The 24,680-nt window shown below is 45.0% G+C and overlaps 1 protein-coding gene across 6 annotated transcripts in view; it reads right to left on the bottom strand.

The window, feature by feature from the left end:
- LOC139380301 (plakophilin-4-like) overlaps window positions 1-24,680 on the bottom strand; it is a 116,183-nt gene that overhangs the window by 9,713 nt on the left and 81,790 nt on the right. For all 6 annotated transcript variants that reach the window (XM_071122889.1, XM_071122888.1, XM_071122891.1 and 3 more), the window contains 5 exons: window positions 24,138-24,270; window positions 20,412-20,625; window positions 4,906-5,089; window positions 3,724-3,841; window positions 588-776 (listed from right to left, as the gene is read on the bottom strand). In XM_071122889.1, coding sequence (XP_070978990.1) covers window positions 588-776; window positions 3,724-3,841; window positions 4,906-5,089; window positions 20,412-20,625; window positions 24,138-24,270 — 838 coding nt within the window. The remainder of the gene's footprint in view (window positions 1-587; window positions 777-3,723; window positions 3,842-4,905; window positions 5,090-20,411; window positions 20,626-24,137; window positions 24,271-24,680) is intronic.

A 24,680-nucleotide genomic window follows, 5' to 3' on the forward strand; every position in this document is an offset into this window, starting at 1 on the left:
ACTGAAGTGAGGACTAAAAGAGATCCGAATAAAATCAAATAAAATCAAAAGTAATAGTTCACTCCAAAATCAAAGTTGGCAAATGTTTTCCATTTCTCAGAAGGGAGAAATGAGTCCGCGTCCCATCATGCCATCTGTTGCGTGGATCCAGCTATACGGCGCCTCGATCCCAAATGATTTGAAAAGACAGGCAGGCACCGTCATCTAATTGCGTCATGTTAGACAAAACAGATGTGGTGGGACTTGGACTCTTGCTACGAGGCCACTGTTGAGCTCTTAAAAAAACGCTTGACAAACATTTGGAGTGAACAATCACTTAAGGCCTAGGGAAGTGTCATGTGTTATACTTCCCCCACTCAGTGATGAGTTGTTATACCGGAGCTCAGCTGGAGTGAACGTTCCCTTTGAACACCTAGGAAGTGATATTTCCACCCTCAGACTGAAGTTTCGTCCCCAAATGGCACCCTATTCCCTATATAGTGCACTACTTTTGACCAGGACCCATAGGGTGGACGACATAGGGTGCACTACATAGGGAATAGGGGCGCCATTTGAGATGCAACCCACGTTGCTGTTCTTGAGCTCACCTGCTCTTCCTGGGAACCCTTCTTCTTCTTCCTCTTCCGGCCCCAGCAGCTGGAGTCCACATCCTTACTGGGAGACTCACTTCCCAGCAGGCCGTCCAGCTCCTGGGCTCCCTGCAGCCTCGAGGGCGGCATCTCCAGCTCAAGGCGATAGGACAGGTTCCGCAGAGTGCAAATACAGTTCTCCACAATCTAGAGAGAGGTGAAGGGAGGAGGGTCATTTACTTGATTTATTGACATCTTCATTGGTTTAATATGTTTCTACAGGTTCAATATGTTTCTATAGGTTTGATGTTTCTATAGGTTTGATATGTTTCTATAGATTTGATATGTTTCTACAGGTTTGATATGTTTCTATAGGTTTGATGTTTCTATAGGTTTGATATGTTTCCATAGATTTGATATGTTTCTATAGGTTTAATATGTTTCTACAGGTTTGATATGTTTCCATAGATTTGATATGTTTCTATAGGTTTGATATGTTTCTATAGGTTTGATGTTTCTATAGGTTTGATATGTTTCCATAGATTTGATATGTTTCTATAGGTTTAATATGTTTCTACAGGTTTGATATGTTTCCATAGATTTGATATGTTTCTATAGGTTTGATATGTTTCTACAGGTTTGATATGTTTCTATAGGTTTGAGGTTTCTATAGGTTTGATATGTTTCCATAGATTTGATATGTTTCTATAGGTTTAATATGTTTCTACAGGTTTGATATGTTTCCATAGATTTGATATGTTTCTATAGGTTTGATATGTTTCTACAGGTTTGATATGTTTCTATAGGTTTGATGTTTCTATAGGTTTGATATGTTTCCATAGATTTGATATGTTTCTATAGGTTTAATATGTTTCTACAGGTTTGATATGTTTCCATAGATTTGATATGTTTCTATAGGTTTGATATGTTTCTACAGGTTTGATATGTTTCTATAGGTTTGATGTTTCTATAGGTTTGATATGTTTCCATAGATTTGATATGTTTCTATAGGTTTAATATGTTTCTACAGGTTTGATATGTTTCTATAGGTTTGATATGTTTCTACAGGTTTGATATGTTTCTACAGGTTTGATATGTTTCTACAGGTTTGATATGTTTCTACAGGTTTGATATGTTTCTATAGGTTTAATATGTTTCTACAGGTTTGATATGTTTCTATAGGTTTGATATGTTTCTACAGGTTTAATATGTTTCTACAGGTTTGATATGTTTCTACAGGTTTAATATGTTTCTACAGGTTTGATATGTTTCTACAGGTTCAATATGTTTCTACAGGTTTGATATGTTTCTACAGGTTTGATATGTTTCTACAGGTTTGATATGTTTCTATAGGTTTAATATGTTTCTACAGGTTTGATATGTTTCTATAGATTTGATATGTTTCTATAGGTTTAATATGTTTCTACAGGTTTGATATGTTTCTATAGATTTGATATGTTTCTACAGGTTTGATATGTTTCTACAGGTTTGATATGTTTCTACAGGTTCAATATGTTTCTGTAGGTTTGATATGTTTCCATAGATTTGATATGTTTCTATAGGTTTAATATGTTTCTACAGGTTTGATATGTTTCCATAGATTTGATATGTTTCTACAGGTTTGATATGTTTCTACAGGTTTGATATGTTTCTATAGGTTTAATATGTTTCTACAGGTTTGATATGTTTCTATAGATTTGATATGTTTCTATAGGTTTAATATGTTTCTACAGGTTTGATATGTTTCTATAGATTTGATATGTTTCTACAGGTTTGATATGTTTCTACAGGTTTGATATGTTTCTACAGGTTCAATATGTTTCTGTAGGTTTGATATGTTTCCATAGATTTGATATGATTCTATAGGTTTAATATGTTTCTACAGGTTTGATATGTTTCCATAGATTTGATATGTTTCTACAGGTTTGATATGTTTCTACAGGTTCAATATGTTTCTGTAGGTGTGATATGTTTCTATAGGTTTGATATGTTTCTATAGGTTTGATATGTTTCCATAGATTTGATATGTTTCTACAGGTTTGATATGTTTCTACAGGTTCAATATGTTTCTGTAGGTGTGATATGTTTCTATAGGTTTGATATGTTTCTATAGGTTTGATATGCTTCTATAGGTTTGATATGCTTCTATAGGTTTAATATGTTTCTATAGGTCTGAGAGAGGGAGAGAGAGAGAGAGAGAGAGAGAGAGAGAGAGAGCGAGAGAGAGAGAGAGAGAGAGAGAGAGAGAGAGGTGAGATCTCAATCAGTACACTGTACATCCTAAGAGGTTTGTTCCAGTGAAATAGTGCTCAATAAGCCAGACAGCCTCTGTGTGTTGGTGTGGAGACATCGCAGGCCTGCTGTAGCAGTAGTAATGAAGTAGGTATGAGATCCATGGTCTTAGAACAGAATAGAATGTCTCCACTTAGAAACAGAGATCTGGGTTTAACAAATGGGTTTAATTCCTTACTATTTGATGCCCATTACTGGGATATGAGCATAGCAATAAATACACCGGATTGTATCCCAAATAGCACCCTATTCCCTTTATAGTGCACTTTTCTTGACCCGGGCCCATAAACGCACTGGTCAAAAGTAGTGCACTATATAAGACAGGCCAAATTTATAGGGGAGATACTCAACCGGAACAGCTGGCTAAGGGACCAGTGATAAAGTCCATAAACTTTTAAGTGGACGCTGTTAACATTGTAGACCTATGGGCTGATAGAAGGCCTTCCCAGTCAAGTAACTGAGCTGTGCGAGTCAATGTGAGCGAGAAATGATCAATTCAATTCAAAACTGGTAGGGTAGATTTCCCATTCTCCCCTACAGCTGCCTGCCATCGTGTGACAACATGGTCTCTAGTCGCCACTGTGTGTTGCGCGCGTGTGTGTGTGCGTGCATGTAGGTGTATGTCTCTGTGTGTGTCTGTGTGTCTCTGTGTGTCTCTGTGTGTCTCTGTGTGTCTGTGTGTGTCTGTGTGTGTCTGTGTGTGTCTGTGTGTCTCTGTGTGTGTCTGTGTGTGTCTGTGTTTGTCTGTGTGTGTCTGTGTGTGTCTGTGTTTCTCTGTGTGTCTCTGTGTGTGTCTGTGTGTGTCTGTGTGTGCGTGCATGTAGGTGTCTGTCTCTGTGTGTGTGTCTGTGTGTGCGCAGACCTTGCTGTCGAAGTCCGAGGTGTTGACACAGGCCTTGATGACGTAGAGTAAAGAGTCCACCAGTCCCTCACAGGAGCGCATCTGTTTTCGAGCCTCCTCCCCCGCCGAGCTCAGGTTCCTTTAAAAACAACACACACACACCAGTCAGGATATAGGCCCCTGCAGCACACACACAATCACACACAATGAATTCACACACAAAGACGGCCCAGCAACATAACCAAACAGCCACTTAAAAAAAAAGAAGAAAAACAATCTTTGTCCCAAATGCTACCCTATTCAGTGCACTACTTTCAACCAGGGCCCATAAGACTTGGTTGAAGGTAGTGTACTATAAAGGGAATAGGGTAGTATTTGGGACATAAACCAACTGTGTGTGTTTGTTTCCCTAGCGCGACTCCGGTGTGTGTTGTGGGGTTTTTACTTGTGCCGTCTCATCCATAATGGATGAGGCTCTCTGGTCGGCCTGGGTGATGCCGTTATGAGTGCTTTGGAGGGGGAAATGAGAGCCTAACTGAGCTCGCTCAGAGGCACTGCTCCATTTGCTGTCACCAATTAGAGAACAAACTCCACCATTCACTGACTGGCATCCGTCCCTAACGGCAACCTCTTCCCTATTTCGTGCAGGACTTTCGACTAGGGCCCATAGGGTACTGGCCAAAAGTAGTTTACGAAATAGGGAATAGGTTGCCATTTGGGACGCATACACTGCCTTCAAAGGAAGGGCCCTGAGAGGGTGGCTGGAGAGCCAGAATACCCTTCCCTATGGCTGGGGAGTTTTTTACCCTCTACACTGTCGGACTGTGTAACCACAACGGACTGACTCATTTAACCTGAATCCAATGACAGGGTGACATTCTTGGTTGACTCTCACGTTAAGTGACAACTCAACCAAATGTAAATCAAAACTAGACGTTGAACTGACGTCAGTGCCCAGTGGGACATTAGTGTAGCTGTAAACACACGGTACACAGACTTTCTGTCACTGTGTATTTAAAAAATAAATAATACTGCCATAGATGACCTGTTTACAGCACATTATTTGTAAGTCCCCAGGGGCAGGTTCGTCTCATTCCCTAGTCATAACTCGTGTTGGAAGGCTATGTTCAAATATGAACCTGGCTGCAGGAGCTCGACACATCCAGAAGGGGGTGGTATCATCATACACAAAATGTCCGCTACCTCATACAGCCGCTGGTGTTCCTCAGGACCAGAGACGAGTGGAATTTGAGTTTGTGGTCCTCGTCGAATGTCGAGCTGCTCCACCCGGAATGGGGTATGATCACAGTGTTGGTCAGAGTAGTTAAGGCATCCCGAATGATTGTCATCTTGACGGAGTCACAGGAGGACAGGTTCCACAGCACCCCTGCAGGGAAGACGGAGGAACGGGAGGGAGGGGACATGTTAGAGACAGAGACAAGGCCACAAACTCCTGGTTGTCAGCTGTCATGTGCAGTTAGGCTAGCCCCACAGAGCTGCCGAGGACCAGGGCTTTTTTCTTTATAGCTCAGCACACACACACACACACACACACACACACACACACACACACACACACACACACACACACACACACACACACACACACACACACACACACACACACACACACACACACACACACACACACACACACACACACACACACACACACACACACACACACACACACACACAGAAGAGACGAGAGGACCAAAGGAAAAATAATAGTCCTCGTCACAAATGAAACCCATCCTCCAGCTGTGAGACGTCGGGCATCTGGATCAAATAGATCCTTAGAAGCATTACATATCCTGCAGGCAACCGAGGAAGACGTTTCACTGGAAATGAACACAAACAGCATATGGCACCGGCTCAGCGGTTTAAAACGTATCATATGAATAACGGAGCATGTCTTCCCGATATCACGTCATCATTTTCTTCATTTGAAATGCCTGTATGCTAACCAGTGATACTTCTAGTATACAGTATTTGATGCTTCATCTGCTCCAGATGACCCCGTGTGGAGCCTGTTCTTTATATCAGATGGCTGTGACTGGCAGCAGAAAACACAGGCTGACTTCTGCAGGGCGTCACTAACCTTGGACCGGGCTGCAGCTCGGCTCCTATCTAACCACAGGCAGCGAGCGAGACGTAGAATATGTCTCAAATGGGACCCTGTTCCCTATGTAGTGCGATACTTTTGAACAGAGCCCTATGGCTTCTTATTCCCTATGTAGTGCACAACCGCTGACCAGATCCCTATGGGAACCCTATGGGTCCTGGACAAAAGTAGTGCACTATTAAGGGAATAGGGTGCCATTTGGGATGCATGTATAGCTGCTATCTCCTGCTGCGGGCAGAGCAAAAGAGAATTATCTACACCCCGCTGACTGGCAGATCTCTTTGGTTGTGTGTGAGGATAGGCAAGCATGAAATTCTACACATTTTGCCATGGCTTATCCCGTGTCCTTATGCTATCTGAGTGACTCAAACATTATAGCGAAAACAATAGGGGCCCCGCGCCATGACATTTTGTGGGAATTGTCGATTCTCGCTGACCGTCTAGTTTTTATTTTGCCGATAGTTAATTCTCAAAGATGATCTCATTTAACAACATATAGCTCCATTATATTTTCGACATGCTTTGTCTCTGGTTTAAGTTTACACGGAAAACGTTTTACCATCCTGAAATCATATCTTTTGGAGTGGCGGCAAACGGTTTAGCAGCGGCGGCCCGCCTCTGCTAAATTAATATAGGGGAAACACTGGTGTGCGTGTGTGCCTGTGTGTGTGTAAGGTGTATTCGGGTTGCTGTGTGTGTGTGCGAGTAATCCTCGTGGTTTCCTTGAGCTCTCGCATTTCCACCACAGTGTGTGTAGCCTGTGTTTCCTAGACACTGGTCTCTCTTATCTTCTCTCCAATGAAACCAGTGGAGATCATCGCGCCCGTTACTACAGCCCAAGGGCACAATATAAAGAGGATGCCAGCAAGGCATTATAGAGACAGATCTGTCTGTGGCCCAAATAGTGTCTGCTCCGTCCCTATCTTTGAGTTACCCTGTTTACCCATGAAAGCATCTCTCTCCACGGTTAACATTCAGCCGATGAAGCCTCTTATCTGCTCCTGCCAGGACCGTGTTGGGCTGCATACCGACGCTATAACGTGTATGCTCAGGCCCTGGGATTCGTTTCAATAAAACCTCCCCGCGGTGATTGAGCACCTTTCTCTACTAGCTTAGCCTATATCCTTCCTTAGTTTGTCTTTCTCCAATGGCTGTTTAGTGAATTCCCTCAGACAGAGGGCCTTGTAATGTAGAGATAACACAAACGCACGCGCAGCGCTGGTCTAGCACTTCAGGCAAACTGAAATGTCCCAGGTCTGTCCCAGTAGCCATCCTAGTTCCTCCTCATCGGCCCAAAGCTCTATTTGAAGAAGCCGCTAACCGGCCAGCTTTTAAACTGACCCTGTGGAAGCTGCCTGGCCGCCGCAGTCTTGGGATAAATCGGGCAGCTGAGCCCAGTGAGGTGTGACTGACAGGGGTAAACGCCCATGTGTCACATTCAGGCTGTGTGAATGAGGCTTGATCTCTCAGATCTTGGCTGAGTCCTGTACAAGCTACTGTCTGTGTGTGTGTGTGTGTGTGTGTGTGTGTGTGTGTGTGTGTGTGTGTGTGTGTGTGTGTGTGTGTGTGTGTGTGTGTGTGTGTGTGTGTGTGGCTAGGTGCGGGAACACTAGCCCCAATGTAAACGAATGCCCAAGCTGAAGAGGAAATACGCTGTGATACGCTGTGACACGGGAGCCATTCATTTCATCCGTCTTCGAATCAATCCTCGAAAGACAAAATCATTTGACTGTGGCCTAGATTTATAATGTTAGGGAGTGTGTGTGTGTGTGTGTGTAAGAGAGAGCGATGGGGAGGGTAGTGTGTGTGGTGCTCTATCATAGCTTGGAAAGCAGTGACCTGGCTAAAGGGCTCCATTCCGCCCCATAATGAAATCTCCACTGAGCTTGTTATTCAGTTACAGTCTGCTTGAATTAAGTGTTGAAGCCAGGGATGGCCCTTACAGTACCGAGTCAGTGTGGGTCAGGTGTTTAGCCGCTTCTGATTGGCCAGAGTAAGGGTGTGGTCGGGTATGAACAGGCTCTGATTGGGTAGATGAATGAATGGGCATAGGCCCAGGCATCAGTTGACTCTGAGAGTTGACATGCTCTTTGCTACAGAGCTGTGATAAGCATGTAGATCCATTGCGATACTAGACCCAAATAACGCCCTATTCCCTATGTAGTGCACTACTTTTGACCAGAGGCCATATGAAATAGGGTGCCCCTGCCATTCGGGGACGCAGCCCTGGACAGTCTTGTGTCCACTCAAGGCCGAAGGCTTGCTCCAACATTCATTATTAAAAAATCAAGACTAGCTTTGAAGCTTTGAGCTTTGAATAGCTTTGTTATTCGACCCTGGGCCAGTGGGGGGCAGAGCGGAGAGCTGTGTGTAGACTAGCGGTTAGTAGAAAATCATTTTTGTTTTCCCCCAGTCTGTAGGGTGTGGCTGACTACAGTATAACTGTGTGCCTGAAGTCTCAATACATTTCCAGAGCGGCTGCAGAGTGAGCAAGATGACAATCTGTACTCTGCCCTACATCTGAGGAAATGGAGGCTTTGCAGCAGCTCCAGTGTGTCTCGCTTGATGAGCTCTGTTCAATTTCAAAGGAACGCTGATTAGAGATGAGCGCTGTCGGCCTGATTTCCCTACAGCTGTCTGGAAAAACACTCAACACAAGGCCCAAGGTTAGCCCTGTACCTGCTTTACCATCTAAACATAGACACTTCTATTTAAGGGAAGCTACATAGGGACACAGGAGCAATGATCCCCCCCACACACACACACACAAACTAATGTGATTTTGTTCCTTCCCTGGTTGTGTCGGTTGGTGGTTGGTCCTTCCCTGGTTGGTCGGTGGTTGTAGTTGTGACAGCGGGTCACATGCGGACAGACAGTGCTTTGTAGGACAGGGCCCCTGAGTGCTGCTCAGAGCAGCAAGGTCGGGCAAGGGCCAGGCTGTGTGTGTGTGTGCCAGCGTGTGTGTGTGTGTGTGTCAGCGTGTGTGTGTGTGTGTGTGTGTACAGATGCTGCTCCCACCGTAGGCGCCAGGTGACACCTGTACTGCCACTGGGGTGACAACAGCCAGGGGAGGCCTGGCACTTTGATCTCAGAAGCCTTGTGAGGACAGGCCATAACCACAACAGCTGCTGTGGGAGCCAGGGACCAGGCCTAGACGGCTTGACATGTCCCCCACAACATGAACCCCTGACCTGATTAGAGAAGAGAGACGGCGGCTCCATTAGTAGCTCACATGGAGCATGGCCGATGATCCACTGGACTAATAACAGAATAAGGGGCCATTGACACACAGGGGAACAAACATATCCTGCTCAGAGATGGGCACACTGAGTACCCTATAACTGTCTCAAACAACATCTGCATCCAAAATGGCACTGGACAATGGCGTCGGAGGTGACGGCTGCTGTCTCCGAACCAATTGTGCTATTGTGTGTGTTTTTTTGCGCTATTTGTAACTTATTCTGTAAATAATGTTTCTGCCACTGTCTCTTATGACCGAAAAGAGCTTCTAAATATCAGGACAGCGATTACTCACCGCGTACTGGAAGAAGATTCTTGCGAATGACGGGGATGAGGGCCTTGTCGGACGCAATGGATTTACTTCAGACACCCGACAAGGCCCTCATCCCCGTCATTCGCAGGAGAAAGAGACAGAGATATTGAGGACATAGGTCGGGGTGCCTTGTAAGGATCCGACGGCGATTGGGTAATCTGCCTTTACCATCAGTCCTATTAGCCAACGTACAATCGTTGGATAACAAAATAGACGAACTACGATCACGTATATACTAGCAACGGACATTCAAAACTGTAATATCTTATGTTTCACCGAGTCGTGGCTGAACGACGACATGAAAAACATACAGCTGGCGGGTTTTATGCTGCATCGGCAAGATAGAACAGCCGCCTTCGGTAAGACAAGGGGTGGCGGTCTGTGTATATTTGTAAACACCAACTGTTGCACGAAATCTAATTGTAAGTCTTGAGGTTTTGCACGCCTGAGGGGATGGATGATAAGCTTATCTCATGATAAACTGTACACAACACTATTTACAAAGAGAGTTTTAATCTGTATTCTTCGTAGCTGTCTATTTACCACCACAAACCGATGCTGGCACTAAGACCGTACACAATGAGCTGTATACGGCCATAAGGAAACAGGAAAACACTCATCTAGGAGGTGGCACTCCTAGTGGCCGCAGACTTTAATGCAAATTTCTACCAGCATGTTAATACTTGAGACGCATATGTGCCAAGTAGGCACCTGGAAATGCAAATGCGCTACGCTAAATGCTAAATGTACTCGTTAAAACTCAAACCTTGATCAAAATTCACAAGCAGGGTATTAAATTAAAGCTACACTCGTTGTGAACCTAGCCAGCAAGTCAGATTTTTAAAATGCTTTTCGGCGAAAGCATCAGAAGCTATTATCTGATAGCATGCACCCCCCAAAATGCCAGCTCGACACGTAAACAACAGATTTTGCGATAGACGGCGCTACCCAAAACGCAGAAATAAAATATAAAACATTCATTACCTTAGACGAGCTTCTTTCTTGGCACTCCTATATGCCCCATAAACATCACTATTGGGTCTTTTTTTCGTTTAAATCGGTCCATATATACCCAAAATAGCTTTGTATAGAAGTAGTGTCATTCAGAAAAATTCATCGTTTTTAAACGCTGCGTAATTTTTTAAAATTAAAAAAGTCGACGATAAACTTTCACAAAACACTTCGAAATCCTTTTGTAATCCAACTTTAGGTATTAGTAAACGTTTATAATCTATCTAAATGATTACAGGGCGATGTCTCTTCAATAGGTCCTCACTTCAAAAACAATGCAATCTGATCTCTCCCTAAACTGCTTCCGGGTGAAGACTGGAAAACTTGGGGTCAGACAGATGGATTTTCCAACAATTAATTCGATTGAAAATTAGTACAATGGCGCCATCGTGCGGAATTTGTAGACGGTGCAGGCAAATTCCCATTAAATTCTGTTCTCCTTTAACAACTGGTGGAAGTGACTTATGGAAATTATTTTTTGCTTTCAGAGAGCAGTTTTTCTTGCGTTTTTCAATGAAACACACGCTCTGTTATAGTCACAGCCGTGATTTAACCAGTTTTATAAACTTCAGAGTGTTTTCTATCCACACATACTAATCATATGCATATACTATATTCCTGGCATGAGTAGCAGGACGCTGAAAAGTTGCGCGATTTTTAACAGAATGTTCGAAAAAGGAGGGGGTAGGATGAAGAGGTTAAATGTGCAACCAGAGGGAAAGCAAACTCAAGACCACCTTTACTCTTCACACAGTGATGCGTACAAAGCTCTCCCTCGCCCTCTACTTGGCAAATCTGACCATAATTATATCCTTCTGATTCCTGTTTACAAGCAAAATCTAAAGCAGGAAGCACCAGTGACTTGGTCAATAAAGAAGTGGTCAGATGATGCAGATGCTAAGCTACAGGACTGTTTTAATAGCACAGACTGGAATATGTTCTGGGATTCCTCCGATGGCATTGAGGAGTACACCACATCAGTCACTGGCTTTATCAATAAGTGCATCGATGACGTCATCCCTACAGTGGCTGTACGTAAATACCTCAACCAGAAGCCATGGATTACAGGCAACATTCGCACTGAGCTAAAGGGTAGAGCTGCCGCTTTCAAGGAGCGAGACTCTAACCCGAAAGCTTATAAGATCAAATCAAATCAAATTTTATTTGTCACATACACATGTTTAGCAGATGTTAATGCGAGTGTAGCGAAATGCTTGTGCTTCTAGTTCCGACAATGCAGTAATAACCAACAAGTAATCTAACTAACAATACCAAAACTACTGTCTTATACACAGTGTAAGAGGATAAAGAATATGTACATAAGGATATATGAATGAGTGATGGTACAGAGCAGCATAGGCAGGATACAGTAGATGGTATCGAGTACAGTATATACAGTATGTAAACAAAGTGGCATAGTTAAAGTGGCTAGTGATACATGTATTACATAAGGATGCAGTCGATGATATAGGGTACAGTACAGTGCCTTGCGAAAGTATTCGGCCCCCTTGAACTTTGCGACCTTTTGCCACATTTCAGGCTTCAAACATAAATATATAAAACTGTATTTTTTTGTGAAGAATCAACAACAAGTGGGACACAATCATGAAGTGGAACGACATTTATTGGATATTTCAAACTTTTTTAACAATTCAAAAACTGAAAAATTGGGCGTGCAAAATTATTCAGCCCCTTTACTTTCAGTGCAGCAAACTCTCTCCAGAAGTTCAGTGAGGATCTCTGAATGATCCAATGTTGACCTAAATGACTAATGATGATAAATACAATCCACCTGTGTGTAATCAAGTCTCCGTATAAATGCACCTGCACTGTGATAGTCTCAGAGGTCCGTTAAAAGCGCAGAGAGCATCATGAAGAACAAGGAACACACCAGGCAGGTCCGAGATACTGTTGTGAAGAAGTTTAAAGCCGGATTTGGATACAAAAAGATTTCCCAAGCTTAAAACATCCCAAGGAGCACTGTGCAAGCGATAATATTGAAATGGAAGGAGTATCAGACCACTGCAAATCTACCAAGACCTGGCTGTCCCTCTAAACTTTCAGCTCATACAAGGAGAAGACTGATCAGAGATGCAGCCAAGAGGCCCATGATCACTCTGGATGAACTGCAGAGATCTACAGCTGAGGTGGGAGACTCTGTCCATAGGACAACAATCAGTCGTATATTGCACAAATCTGGCCTATGGAAGAGTGGCAAGAAGAAAGCCATTTCTTAAAGATATCCATAAAAAGTGTTGTTTAAAGTTTGCCACAAGCCACCTGGGAGACACACCAAACATGTGGAAGAAGGTGCTCTGGTCAGATGAAACCAAAATTGAACTTTTTTGGCAACAATGCAAAACGTTATGTTTGGAGTAAAAGCAACACAGCTCATCACCCTGAACACACCATACCCACTGCCAAACATGGTGGTGGCAGCATCATGGTTTGGGCCTGCTTTTCTTCAGCAGGGACATTGAAGATGGTTAAAATTGATGGGAAGATGGATGGAGCCAAATACAGGACCATTCTGGAAGAAAACCTGATGGAGTCTGCAAAAGACCTGAGACTGGGACGGAGATTTGTCTTCCAACAAGACAATGATCCAAAACATAAAGCAAAATCTACAATGGAATGGTTCAAAAATAAACATATCCAGGTGTTAGAATGGCCAAGTCAAAGTCCAGACCTGAATCCAATCGAGAATCTGTGGAAAGAACTGAAAACTGCTGTTCACAAATGCTCTCCATCCAACCTCACTGAGCTCGAGCTGTTTTGCAAGGAGGAATGGGAAAACATTTCAGTCTCTCGATGTGCAAAACTGATAGAGACATACCCCAAGCGACTTATAGCTGTAATCGCAGCAAAAGGTGGCGCTACAAAGTATTAACTTAAGGGGGCTGAATAATTTTTCACGCCCAATTTTTCAGTTTTTGATTTGTTAAAAAAGTTTGAAATATCCAATAAATGTCGTTCCACTTCATGAGTTTTATATCTTTATGTTTGAAGCCTGAAATGTGGCAAAAGGTCGCAAAGTTCAAGGGGGCCGAATAGTTTCGCAAGGCACTGTATATACGTATGCATATGAGATGAATGATGTAGGGTAAGTAACATTATATAAGGTAGCATTGTTTAAAGTGGCTAGTGATATATTCACATCATTTCCCATCAATTCCCATTATTAAAGTGGCTGGAGTTGAGTCAGTGTCAGTGTGTTGGCAGCAGCCACTCAATGTTAGTGGTGGCTGTTTAACAGTCTGATGGCCTTGAGATAGATGCTGTTTTTCAGTCTCTCGGTCCCAGTTTTGATGCACCTGTACTGACCTCGCCTTCTGGATGATAGCGGGGTGAACAAGCAGTGGCTCGGGTGGTTGATGTCCTTGATGATCTTTATGGCCTTCCTGTAACATTGGGTGGTGTAGGTGTCCTGGAGGGCAGGTAGTTTGCCCCCGGTGATGCGTTGTGCAGACCTCACTACCCTCTGGAGAGCCTTACGGTTGTGGGCGGAGCAGTTGCCGTACCAGGCGGTGATACAGCCCGCCAGGATGCTCTCGATTGTGCATCTGTAGAAGTTTGTGAGTGCTTTTGGTGACAAACCAAATTTCTTCAGCCTCCTGAGGTTGAAGAGGCGCTGCTGCGCCTTCTTCACGATGCTGTCTGTGTGAGTGGACCAATTCAGTTTGTCTGTGATGTGTATGCCGAGGAACTTAAAACTTGCTACCCTCTCCACTACTGTTCCATCGATGTGGATAGGGGGGTGTTCCCTCTGCTGTTTCCTGAAGTCCACAATCATCTCCTTAGTTTTGTTGACGTTGAGTGTGAGGTTATTTTCCTGACACCACACTCCGAGGGCCCTCACCTCCTCCCTGTAGGCCGTCTCGTCGTTGTTGGTAATCAAGCCTACCACTGTTGTGTCGTCCGCAAACTTGATGATTGAGTTGGAGGCGTGCGTGGCCACGCAGTCGTGGGTGAACAGGGAGTACAGGAGAGGGCTCAGAACGCACCCTTGTGGGGCCCCAGTGTTGAGGATCAGCGGGGTGGAGATGTTGTTGCTTACCCTCACCACCTGGGGGCGGCCCGTCAGGAAGTCCAGTACCCAGTTGCACAGGGCGGGGTCGAGACCCAGGGTCTCGAGCTTGATGACGAGCTTGGAGGGTACTATGGTGTTGAATGCCGAGCTGTAGTCGATGAACAGCATTCTCACATAGGTATTCCTCTTGTCCAGATGGGTTAGGGCAGTGTGCAGTGTGGTTGAGATTGCATCGTCTGTGGACCTATTTGGGCGGTAAGCAAATTGGAGTGGGTCTAGGGTGTCGGGTAGGGTGGAGGTGATATGGTCCTTGACTAGTCTCTCAAAGCACTTCATGATGACGGAAGTGAGTGCTACGGGGCGGTAGTCGTTTAGCTCAGTTACCTTAGCTTTCTTGGGAACAGGAACAATGGTGGCCCTCTTGAAGCATGTGGGAACAGCAGACTGGTATAGGGATTGAATGAATATGTCCGTAAACACACCGGCCAGCTGGTCTGCGCATGCTCTGAGGGCGCGGCTGGGGATGCCGTCTGGGCCTAAAGCCTTGCGAGGGTTAACACGTTTAAATGTCTTACTCACCTCGGCTGCAGTGAAGGAGAGTCTGCATGTTTTCGTTGCAGGCCGTGTCAGTGGCACTGTATTGTCCACAAAGCGGGCAAAAAAGTTATTTAGTCTGCCTGGGAGCAGGACATCCTGGTCCGTGACTGGGCTGGATTTCTTCTTGTAGTCCGTGATTGACTGTAGACCCTGCCACATGCCTCTTGTGTCTGAGCCGTTGAATTGAGATTCTACTTTGTCTCTGTACTGACGCTTAGCTTGTTTGATAGCCTTGCGGAGGGAATAGCTGCACTGTTTGTATTCGGTCATGTTACCAGTCACCTTGCCCTGATTAAAAGCAGTGGTTCGCGCTTTCAGTTTCACGCGAATGCTGCCATCAATCCACGGTTTCTGGTTAGGGAATGTTTTAATCGTTGCTATGGGAACGACATCTTCAACGCACGTTCTAATGAACTCGCACACCGAATCAGCGTATTCGTCAATATTGTTATCTGACGCAATACGAAACATGTCCCAGTCCACGTGATGGAAGCAGTCTTGGAGTGTGGAGTCAGCTTGGTCGGACCAGCGTTGGACAGACCTCAGCATGGGAGCCTCTTGTTTTAGTTTCTGTCTGTAGGCAGGGATCAACAAAATGGAGTCGTGGTCAGCTTTTCCGAAAGGAGGGCGGGGCAGGGCCTTATATGCGTTGCGGAAGTTAGAGTAACAATGATCCAAGGTTTTTCCACCCCTGGTTGCGCAATCGATATGCTGATAAAATTTAGGGAGTCTTGTTTTCAGATTAGCCTTGTTAAAATCCCCAGCAACAATGAATGCAGCCTCCGGATAAATGGATTCCAGTTTGCAAAGAGTCAAATAAAGTTTGTTCAGAGCCATCGATGTGTCTGCTTGGGGGGGATATATACGGCTGTGATTATAATCGAAGAGAATTCTCTTGGTAGATAATGCGGTCTACATTTGATTGTGAGGAATTCTAAATCAGGTGAACAGAAGGATTTGAGTTCCTGTATGTTTCTTTCATCACACCATGTCTCGTTAGCCATAAGGCATACGCCCCCGCCCCTCTTCTTACCAGAAAGATGTTTATTTCTGTCGGCGCGATGCGTGGAGAAACCCGCTGGCTGCACCGCCTCCGATAGCGTCTCTCCAGTGAGCCATGTTTCCGTGAAGCAAAGAACGTTACAGTCTCTGATGTCCCTCTGGAATGCTACCCTTGCTCGGATTTCATCAACCTTGTTGTCAAGAGACTGGACATTGGCGAGAAGAATGCTAGGGAGTGGTGCACGATGTGCCCGTCTCCGGAGTCTGACCAGAAGACCGCCTCGTTTCCCTCTTTTTCTGAGTATTTTTTTTGGGTCGCTGCATGGGATCCATTTCGTTGTCCTGGGTGAAAGGCAGAACACAGGATCCGCGTCGCGAAAAACATATTCTTGGTCGTACTGATGGTGAGTTGACGCTGATCTTATATTCAGTAGTTCTTCTCGACTGTATGTAATGAAACCTAAGATGACCTGGGGTACTAATGTAAGAAATAACACGTAAAAAAACAAAACACTGCATAGTTTCCTAGGAACGCGAAGCGAGGCGGCCATCTCTGTCGGCGCCGGACGTATGCCCTCTGACGAACAATCAAACAGGCAAAGCGTGACTGTATTGAAATATACTACACTACTATTGAAATGTACTACACCGGCTCCGACGCTCGTCGGATGTGGCAGAAAAAAATAAAGACCTTTAAACAGGTCAACATTCAGAAGGCCGCAGGACCAGACGGATTACCAGGACGTGTACTGCAAGCATGCGCTGACCAACTAGCAAGTGTCTTCACTGACATTTTCAACCTGTCCCTACCAACATGTTTCAAGCAGACCACCATAAGACCACCTGTGCCAGACCACCTGTGCCCAAGAACACGAAGGTAACCTGCCTAAATGACTACCAACCCGTAGCACTCACGTCTGTAGCCATGAAGTGCTTTGAAAGGCTGGTCATGGCTCACATCGACACCATTATCCCAAAAACACTAGACACACTCCAATTTGCATACCGCCCCAACAGATCCACAGATGATGCAATATCTATTGCACTCAACACTGTCCTTTCCCACCTTGACAAAAGGAACACCTATGTGAGAATTCTATTCATTGACTACAGCTCAGCGTTCAACACCATAGTGCCCACAAAGCTCATCACTAAGCTAAGGTCCCTGGGACTAAACACCTCCCTCCGCAACTGGATCCTGGACTTCCTGACGTGCCGCCCCCAGGTGGTAAGGGTAGGTAACAACACATCTGCCACGCTGATCCTCAACACGGGGGACCCTCATGGGTGTGTGCTCAGTCCCCTCCTGTACTCCCTGTTCATTCATGACTACATGGCCAGGCACGACTCCAGCACCAACATTAAGTTTGCCGATGACACAACGGGGGTAGGCCTGATCACCTACAACGATAAGACAGCCTATAGGGAGGAGGTCAGAGACCTGGCCGTGTGGTGCCAGGATAACAACCTCTCCCTTAACGTGACCAAGACAAAGGAGATGATTGTGGACTACAGGAAAAGGAGGACCGAGCACACCCCCATTCACATCGACGGGCTGTAGTGGAGCAGGTTGGGAGCTTCAAACACACCAAGAATGCCGCGAAGAGGGCACGACAAAGCCTATTCCCCCTCAGGAGACTGAAAATATATTTTTTTACCAGAGCTCTATGTGCCATTTGAGACACAGACATACAGGACATGTCGCTTAAAAAACAAGGTTAAATTACACCGCCAACCATGCTTCCAAGGGAAGAAACATGTCAGAGTGTAATTGGAGAGTAAGTCTTGTCGGTTCCAATTAGCCCATTGGCTTTGGCCAGTAGGAAGAGAACTAAAAACTCCTCCTGTGGATTATACTGATTGGTTGTGATTATCCAGAGGTGACGCTGTGATCGATGACCTTCTCTAATGCTAAGCATTCTGGGTCTTCAACTGCCAATTAGCCATGCTGCTGAGGTTTTACAATACACGCAGTCGTAAAGAGTGCTCACAACAGGTCAAAGCAATTTAGTCCAAGATTTGTGTGACACACATCTGCCTCGAACTGGCCTCTCTTTTCAATGACAACGGAAAAGACTGGCTAGAAGTGACTGAAATGCCAGTGGTTCCTTCCCCCATGATCCATTCTGTTATGGGCTGCATGTGGTTCTGATGGGTTAGCTCTGTAATTCGCCCTATCAGTGCTTAGGAGACTCTAAGAAGAACCGGCTCTTCCTTTTCCTTGGAGAAGAACGAAACAAACACCAACTTGATTGACACATGAGACCAATGCTCCCTCCTTGGGACAGCCACACAGAAGATATGTCCGCCCGCACAGAGAAGCACGAGATTGAACTTCACGGAACTTTCTAGAGTTTTCCTCCTTAGTTAACACCATCAATGTTTCCCTTCACTGTGGGGAATTGGGATCGTATCAACGCAATATTAGCCACTTTCAACGCAACATACCGAAACAAAACGAACTATGCGAGACTTAGTACGCAAAACGAACTATGCAAGAGATTTTGTTGTAGGCAGAATGCATCGGAGTAGGACTCTATTACTTTGACATGTACAGACGACTCAGCCTTACTCTACACAGCATGAGTGATGTGAGTAGATTGTTGTCAGATCAAAGCGAGAGCTGCATGTAGCCACATGTGGACATTTGTTCATATCCTTTGCTAGTTAGTGAGTTATTAGCTCAGTTATAGATCATTTGTAGTCAGCAATAGGGGAGGGATTGCTTCCTACAAGAGCACAAAACGTGTACATTTCTAGACATCTTCGAAAAGTCAGTCAGGAAAATAGCTTTTTATATGTCTTAAAGGGGCAGTGTTGTATTTTGAGACAGGCTTGAGTAAGCTAAGTAGCCAAAAGGCTAGTGGTTCCTTGCATCAAACAACACAACAACATTTTCAGACATAGAACAGCTATTTCCATGTTAAAATGTTACGGGATGCATTTCCTCCATTGTTTTTGATGGTAGGCCACTCTGGTAGGCCTACATTATGGTCAAATAGCCACAGTAGCCTACTTGACCACTGTTAAAACTAACTTAAAGCGGTAGTCTCAGTGTTCACAGTCAACGCGCGCCCCCGGATGTTGCACAGAATATTCACAATGTTCAACTTCGCGCTCAGAAAACAGGAAATTTGCTCAGTGCAGGATTCTGCTGTGGAGGGAACACCGCATGAGACTCAAGCCATATCTCCACTTCACTTCCACAATGTATTGCTGCAGAAAGGAGCAAATGGACGCTGCATTTTGCTGGCGCTCCCGTGTATTGGTAGCCTGAAGGACCCATTACACTGTAACCTGAGCTACAGCGAGAGACAGAGTAGAGCAGGAGCTGAGCTGTATACAAACAGCTGATTCAGCCACCTGGGAGCCAAACATCTTGGCTTGCTTATTTCTGTAATACTCCTCCTTGATCCTAAACAACTTGGATTTATACCCTGTTTGCAGAGCTCCAGCCACACGGGGAAAACTGCACCGTGTGCACCGGGAAACGAGCGTTTGCGTCCGCTCAAACGGCAAGGTCGGTTTGTGATCACACAACGAGCAGCAACTGAATCTCCGATCTCCCCATCCCAAGGCCCCTGTTCAGGGTATAAAAAAAACAACCCATCTGACGTTTTGAAACGGCAAACGGAAAAACGAGTGTTCTCATTGGAAAGTTCAGGCAGTACCCTCCTCCGTTTTTAGAGCGCCATCGCCCATTTCCTGTCCACCCAAACACGACCCAGGGGAGGCTAGCGAGGGACTCTGACCCCCTGCTACGAACGACAGCGACTAGCGACCAGACTAGCATGCACAGTGGCTTTTCCCTTCATAGTGCACTACTTGTCACCAGGGCCGGTCAGCAGTAGTGCACTATATAGGGAATAGGGTGCATGACGGGACACAGGCAGTGACTCATGCCAATTGACTGGTGAAGGGGAGGATGGGCAGGCAGGCGAGAAGGTGAATAATTGAACAGCTCTACTTTAGGTTGTGTAGTAATGTTCCTGACCCACAAAAACCCTGGAGTGGATCTCCAGTGGATCTGATTCGTGCAAACGTCACTGAATAATGAATGAGTGGAACAACATGGAACTGTGGGAAATGTGACCTTTGTGAATATGCCAGATGGCAAAGCGAGAGAATAGCACACAGAGCTGTGGTGTGGAAAGGCCCGGTCCACAGGGGTTCAGGGTTAAAGAGGCCATTTGAAAGAAACACACCTTTCTCACCCAGAGAGGCAGAGAGACACACACACACAAACGCAAGCGCAGGTGAGCACAGAGCGAATTCACTATGCATGCACGCAAGCTCATACACACGTGCACACACACAGACATACTCGGTGTGAATTCACCGTGCACATGCAAGCGCACACACACATAACACACACACACACTCTCCCTTACCCGTGACCAGCTCCCTCACTTCAGCGTCCACCGTCTTCCTCAGCAGTCTGAGCAAAGCGGGGACGCCACCTGCGTTTCTCACGGCGACCTTGTTGTCGTCCGTGGCTTTCCCGTAGACCAGGTTCCTCAGAGCGCCACAGGCGTTCCTCTGGACCTCTAGGGTTTTGTGGTCTAGTAGGTCCACCAAGTGCTTGATGCCCCCTAGACGGCACACCTGCAGAGGTGGGGTTATACAGTGTTACTAAGAATGCCCTGAACACAAAACTCATTGGCTTCCACAGCAAACAAAAACACAAGAGAACGGGGATCAACAATAAGCAGGGGGAATATTCTAAGGTGGATGGATATTATAAGATAACATGATGGTCTCCATTACACAATCTAGGCGTTGCATTTATTGATGTAGCTTAAGCCGGGATGGGGAGAGAATAGCTTTCTTCATACCAGATGAAGGAAATATGGAAAATGGCATGCAAATCTTTAGTGTTCACATAGAATGCCAAAACTATAGGGTGGATACAAGGTCTGAAACTCATAGTGCAAGTACTGCAGTAACTTAAAGAGATGGAGTAAACAATAGCATTCTTATGCATCTTTCGACTTTCTGCACCTTTGGGGTTTAGAAGAAAATACAAAAACACATCTGCTGAGCTGACGGTTAGTTGCCTCTTATCAAAACCTAGAAAAGACTCAATGTGCTTTCCTTGAAATACTTGAAATGGGTGTCTTCGTAACGTATGACTGTGACCGAGAGAGAGAGAGAGAGAGACAGACACACACAGAAAGAGATACTGTGTGTGTGTGTGTGCATGCATGTTTGTCTTAATAAAAACAAAAAAGTCATTCTTCATTGTGTGTGCGCGCGTGTGTGGCTGTGTGCTTTTGGTTTTACTATCCTTGTTGAGACCAATAGTCGAGCCCCGGCCTGTCTCCCCCCCCCCCCCCCCCGCGCGCTACCGTCTCGAAGGCGGAGACAGGTGCATCAAAGCTGGGACCGAGAGACTGATAAACGGCTTCTATCTCCCGGCCATCTGACTGATGAAGAGGCACCACTAGCCGGCCTCCACCCGGTACCCTGCCCTAAACCTCAGACACTGTCATTACCCAGCTACCACACGATACTCAACCCTTCAACTTAGAGGCTGCTGCCTTAAGTACATAGTCATGGAACACTGGTCACTTTAATAATGTTTACACACTGTTTTACCCACTTCCTATGAATATACTGTATTCTAGTCATGGCTCATCCTATTTGACTACTGCTGTACACACCCTTTCTATTTACATACATATACTGTATATTATTCTATCCATTTTGCTATGGGGTTTTGTACTGTGTATTCATATACTGGATTCCCGACAAAGCTCATGCTAATATATCTACGGCTGTACTTATCATTCCTAGTATGTCTAGTGCAAATTCATCCGCTGTAGATACATATAGACTGCATTTGGATCACTCGTCGCGGTGCTATTTGGGTTGTTAAAATTGGATTTGTTGAGACATTTCTTCATTTCCTGTTGTTCTTTCTGCTATTTTCATTTGTATTGATTATTTGTGTACCTGTTTGACATTTTACTGCATTGTTAGGAGCTAGTAACCTACTGTAAGCGTTAGTAACATACTGTAAGCGTTAGTAACATACTGTAAGCGTTAGTAACATGCTGTAAGCGTTAGTAACCTACTGTAAGCGTTAGTAACATACCGTAAGCGTTAGTAACATGCCGTAAGCGTTAGTAACATACTGTAAGCGTTAGTAACCTACTGTAAGCGTTAGTAACATACTATAAGCGTTAGTAACATGCTGTAAGCGTTAGTAACATACTGTAAGCATTAGTAACATGCTGTAAGCGTTAGTAACATACTGTAAGCGTTAGTAACATGCTGTAAGCGTTAGTAACCTACTGTAAGCGTTAGTAACATGCTGTAAGCGTTAGTAACATACTGTAAGCGTTAGTAACATACTGTAAGCGTTAGTAACCTACTGTAAGCGTTAGTAACATACTGTAAGCGTTAGTAACATGCTGTAAGCGTTAGTAACATACTGTAAGCGTTAGTAACCTACTGTAAGCGTTAGTAACCTACTGTAAGCATTAGTAACATGCTGTAAGCGTTAATAACATGCTGTAAGCGTTAGTAACCTGCTGTAAGCGTTAGTAACATATTGTAAGCGTTAGTAACATACTGTAAGTGTTAGTAACCTGCTGTAAGCGTTAGTAACCTGCTGTAAGCGTTAGTAACATACTGTAAGCGTTAGTAACATACTGTAAGTGTTAGTAACCTACTGTAAGCGTTAGTAACCTGCTGTAAGCGTTCGTAACATGCTGTAAGCGTTAGTAACATGCTGTAAGCGTTAGTAACCTACTGTAAGCGTTAGTAACATGCTGTAAGCGTTAGTAACATACTGTAAGCGTTAGTAACCTGCTGTAAGCGTTAGTAACCTACTGTAAGCGTTAGTAACATGCTGTAAGCGTTAGTAACATACTGTAAGCGTTAGTAACCTGCTGTAAGCGTTAGTAACATACTGTAAGCGTTAGTAACATGCTGTAAGCGTTAGTAACCTACTGTAAGCGTTAGTAACATGCTGTAAGCGTTAGTAACCTACTGTAAGCGTTAGTAACATACTGTAAGCGTTAGTAACATGCTGTAAGCGTTAGTAACATACTGTAAGCGTTAGTAACCTGCTGTAAGCGTTAGTAACATACTGTAAGCGTTAGTAACATGCTGTAAGCGTTAGTAACATACTGTAAGCGTTAGTAACATACTGTAAGCGTTAGTAACATACTGTGAGCGTTTCACTGCACCCGCTATAACATCTGCTGAACTGTGTGACCAATAAACCTATTAATTAATAGGTTTATTTTTTACGTCCTCACAAGGATAGTAAAACAAGAAACATTTTGGACAAGTGTGGACATTTCACCAGTCCCCATAAGGAAAAAGGCTCATTTAGGTTTAAGGGTTAGATTTAGGGTTACAATTAGGGTTAGTGGTCAAAGTTAGGGTTAGGTTAAAGGTTTAGGGCTATGGGCTATGGGTTAGGGAAAATAGGATTTTGAATGGGAATCAATAGTTTGGTCCCCACAAGGATAGTAAAACAAACGTGTGTGTGTGTGTTTGTGGGGGTGTGTGTGTGTGCGTGTGTGTGTGTGTGTGTGTGTGTGTGCGTGCGTGTGTGTGTGCGCGTGTGTGGTTAAGTGTGTGTGTCTCACTATAGGTTAAGTGCTGTGAAGCCCCTGCTGATTCTGAGATCAGCTTTTTCAGCCGATGACTCCGGCAGCAGTACCAGCACCCTGTTGAGCCGTGAAAATCCAGAGAGAGCTGGAGGGGAATGGAGTGGCCAGCCCAACCCACCCTATTCAGGGAGTGAGAGAGAGAGAGAGAGAGAGAGAGAGAGAGAGAGAGAGAGAGAGAGAGACAGAGACAGAGACAAAAGGAGAGAGCCTCTGCAAAAACAGTCCTTTCACTCCCTGGGGGAATCTCAATTGTAGTTCCTTGATCCCTCGCATCTGCTCTGCTTACCTCCTTATAGCGCATCCGAGAAGATCCGATAGAAGCCTTCTTTGTGCTTTGAGATGGAGGCAAGGAGAGAGGACGTGAGGAATCAAGTAAATTCAGGTGAGATTCACACCCGCTGGGATGGGCACCACGTCACAGCGAACTGCAATCTGGGTACTGATGAAGGATGTGTGGAGCAGGGGAGAACGGTAGCAGTGCGTACGTACCTCAGCCTTGACTCTATTATCTCCGAAGCACAGGTGCTGCAGGTATGCGGCGGCGTTGGCCTGCACCGAGGGGAACTGGTGCTGCAGCATATGAATCACCTCAGGCAGCTCAGGGTCACGCCACGCAAACTCCCTGGAACACAGACACAGAAAGAGAGATGTCAGACACACAGACAGTCAAGGAGACGTAGAGACAGGGCGACAGAGGGAAAGAGAGACGGGGGACAGAAAGGCAGGGAGAAAGAGAGACAGAGGGATAGGGGACAGAGAGACAGGGGGACAGAGAGACAGGTGGACAGACACACACACAAACGTATCACTATGATGACATCACACAACAACTATTCCCCCTTACCACATGGCTGACTCTGAAATAAGGAAATGACATAGACAGATATTTACACTCCAGGATTATTGCTTTTCTCCCAATATGAAAGGAAGATACTTCACTGGGGGAGTTTCATTTGGAAGACTCTAAAAGGTATGTCTTGCCTTGTGGACAATCACTGCCAGGAGCTCCTCCCGGTTAATAGAGCTTCATTA

Source organism: Oncorhynchus clarkii, chromosome 22, assembly GCF_045791955.1.
Source record: "Oncorhynchus clarkii lewisi isolate Uvic-CL-2024 chromosome 22, UVic_Ocla_1.0, whole genome shotgun sequence".
Taxonomy (NCBI): domain Eukaryota; kingdom Metazoa; phylum Chordata; class Actinopteri; order Salmoniformes; family Salmonidae; genus Oncorhynchus; species Oncorhynchus clarkii.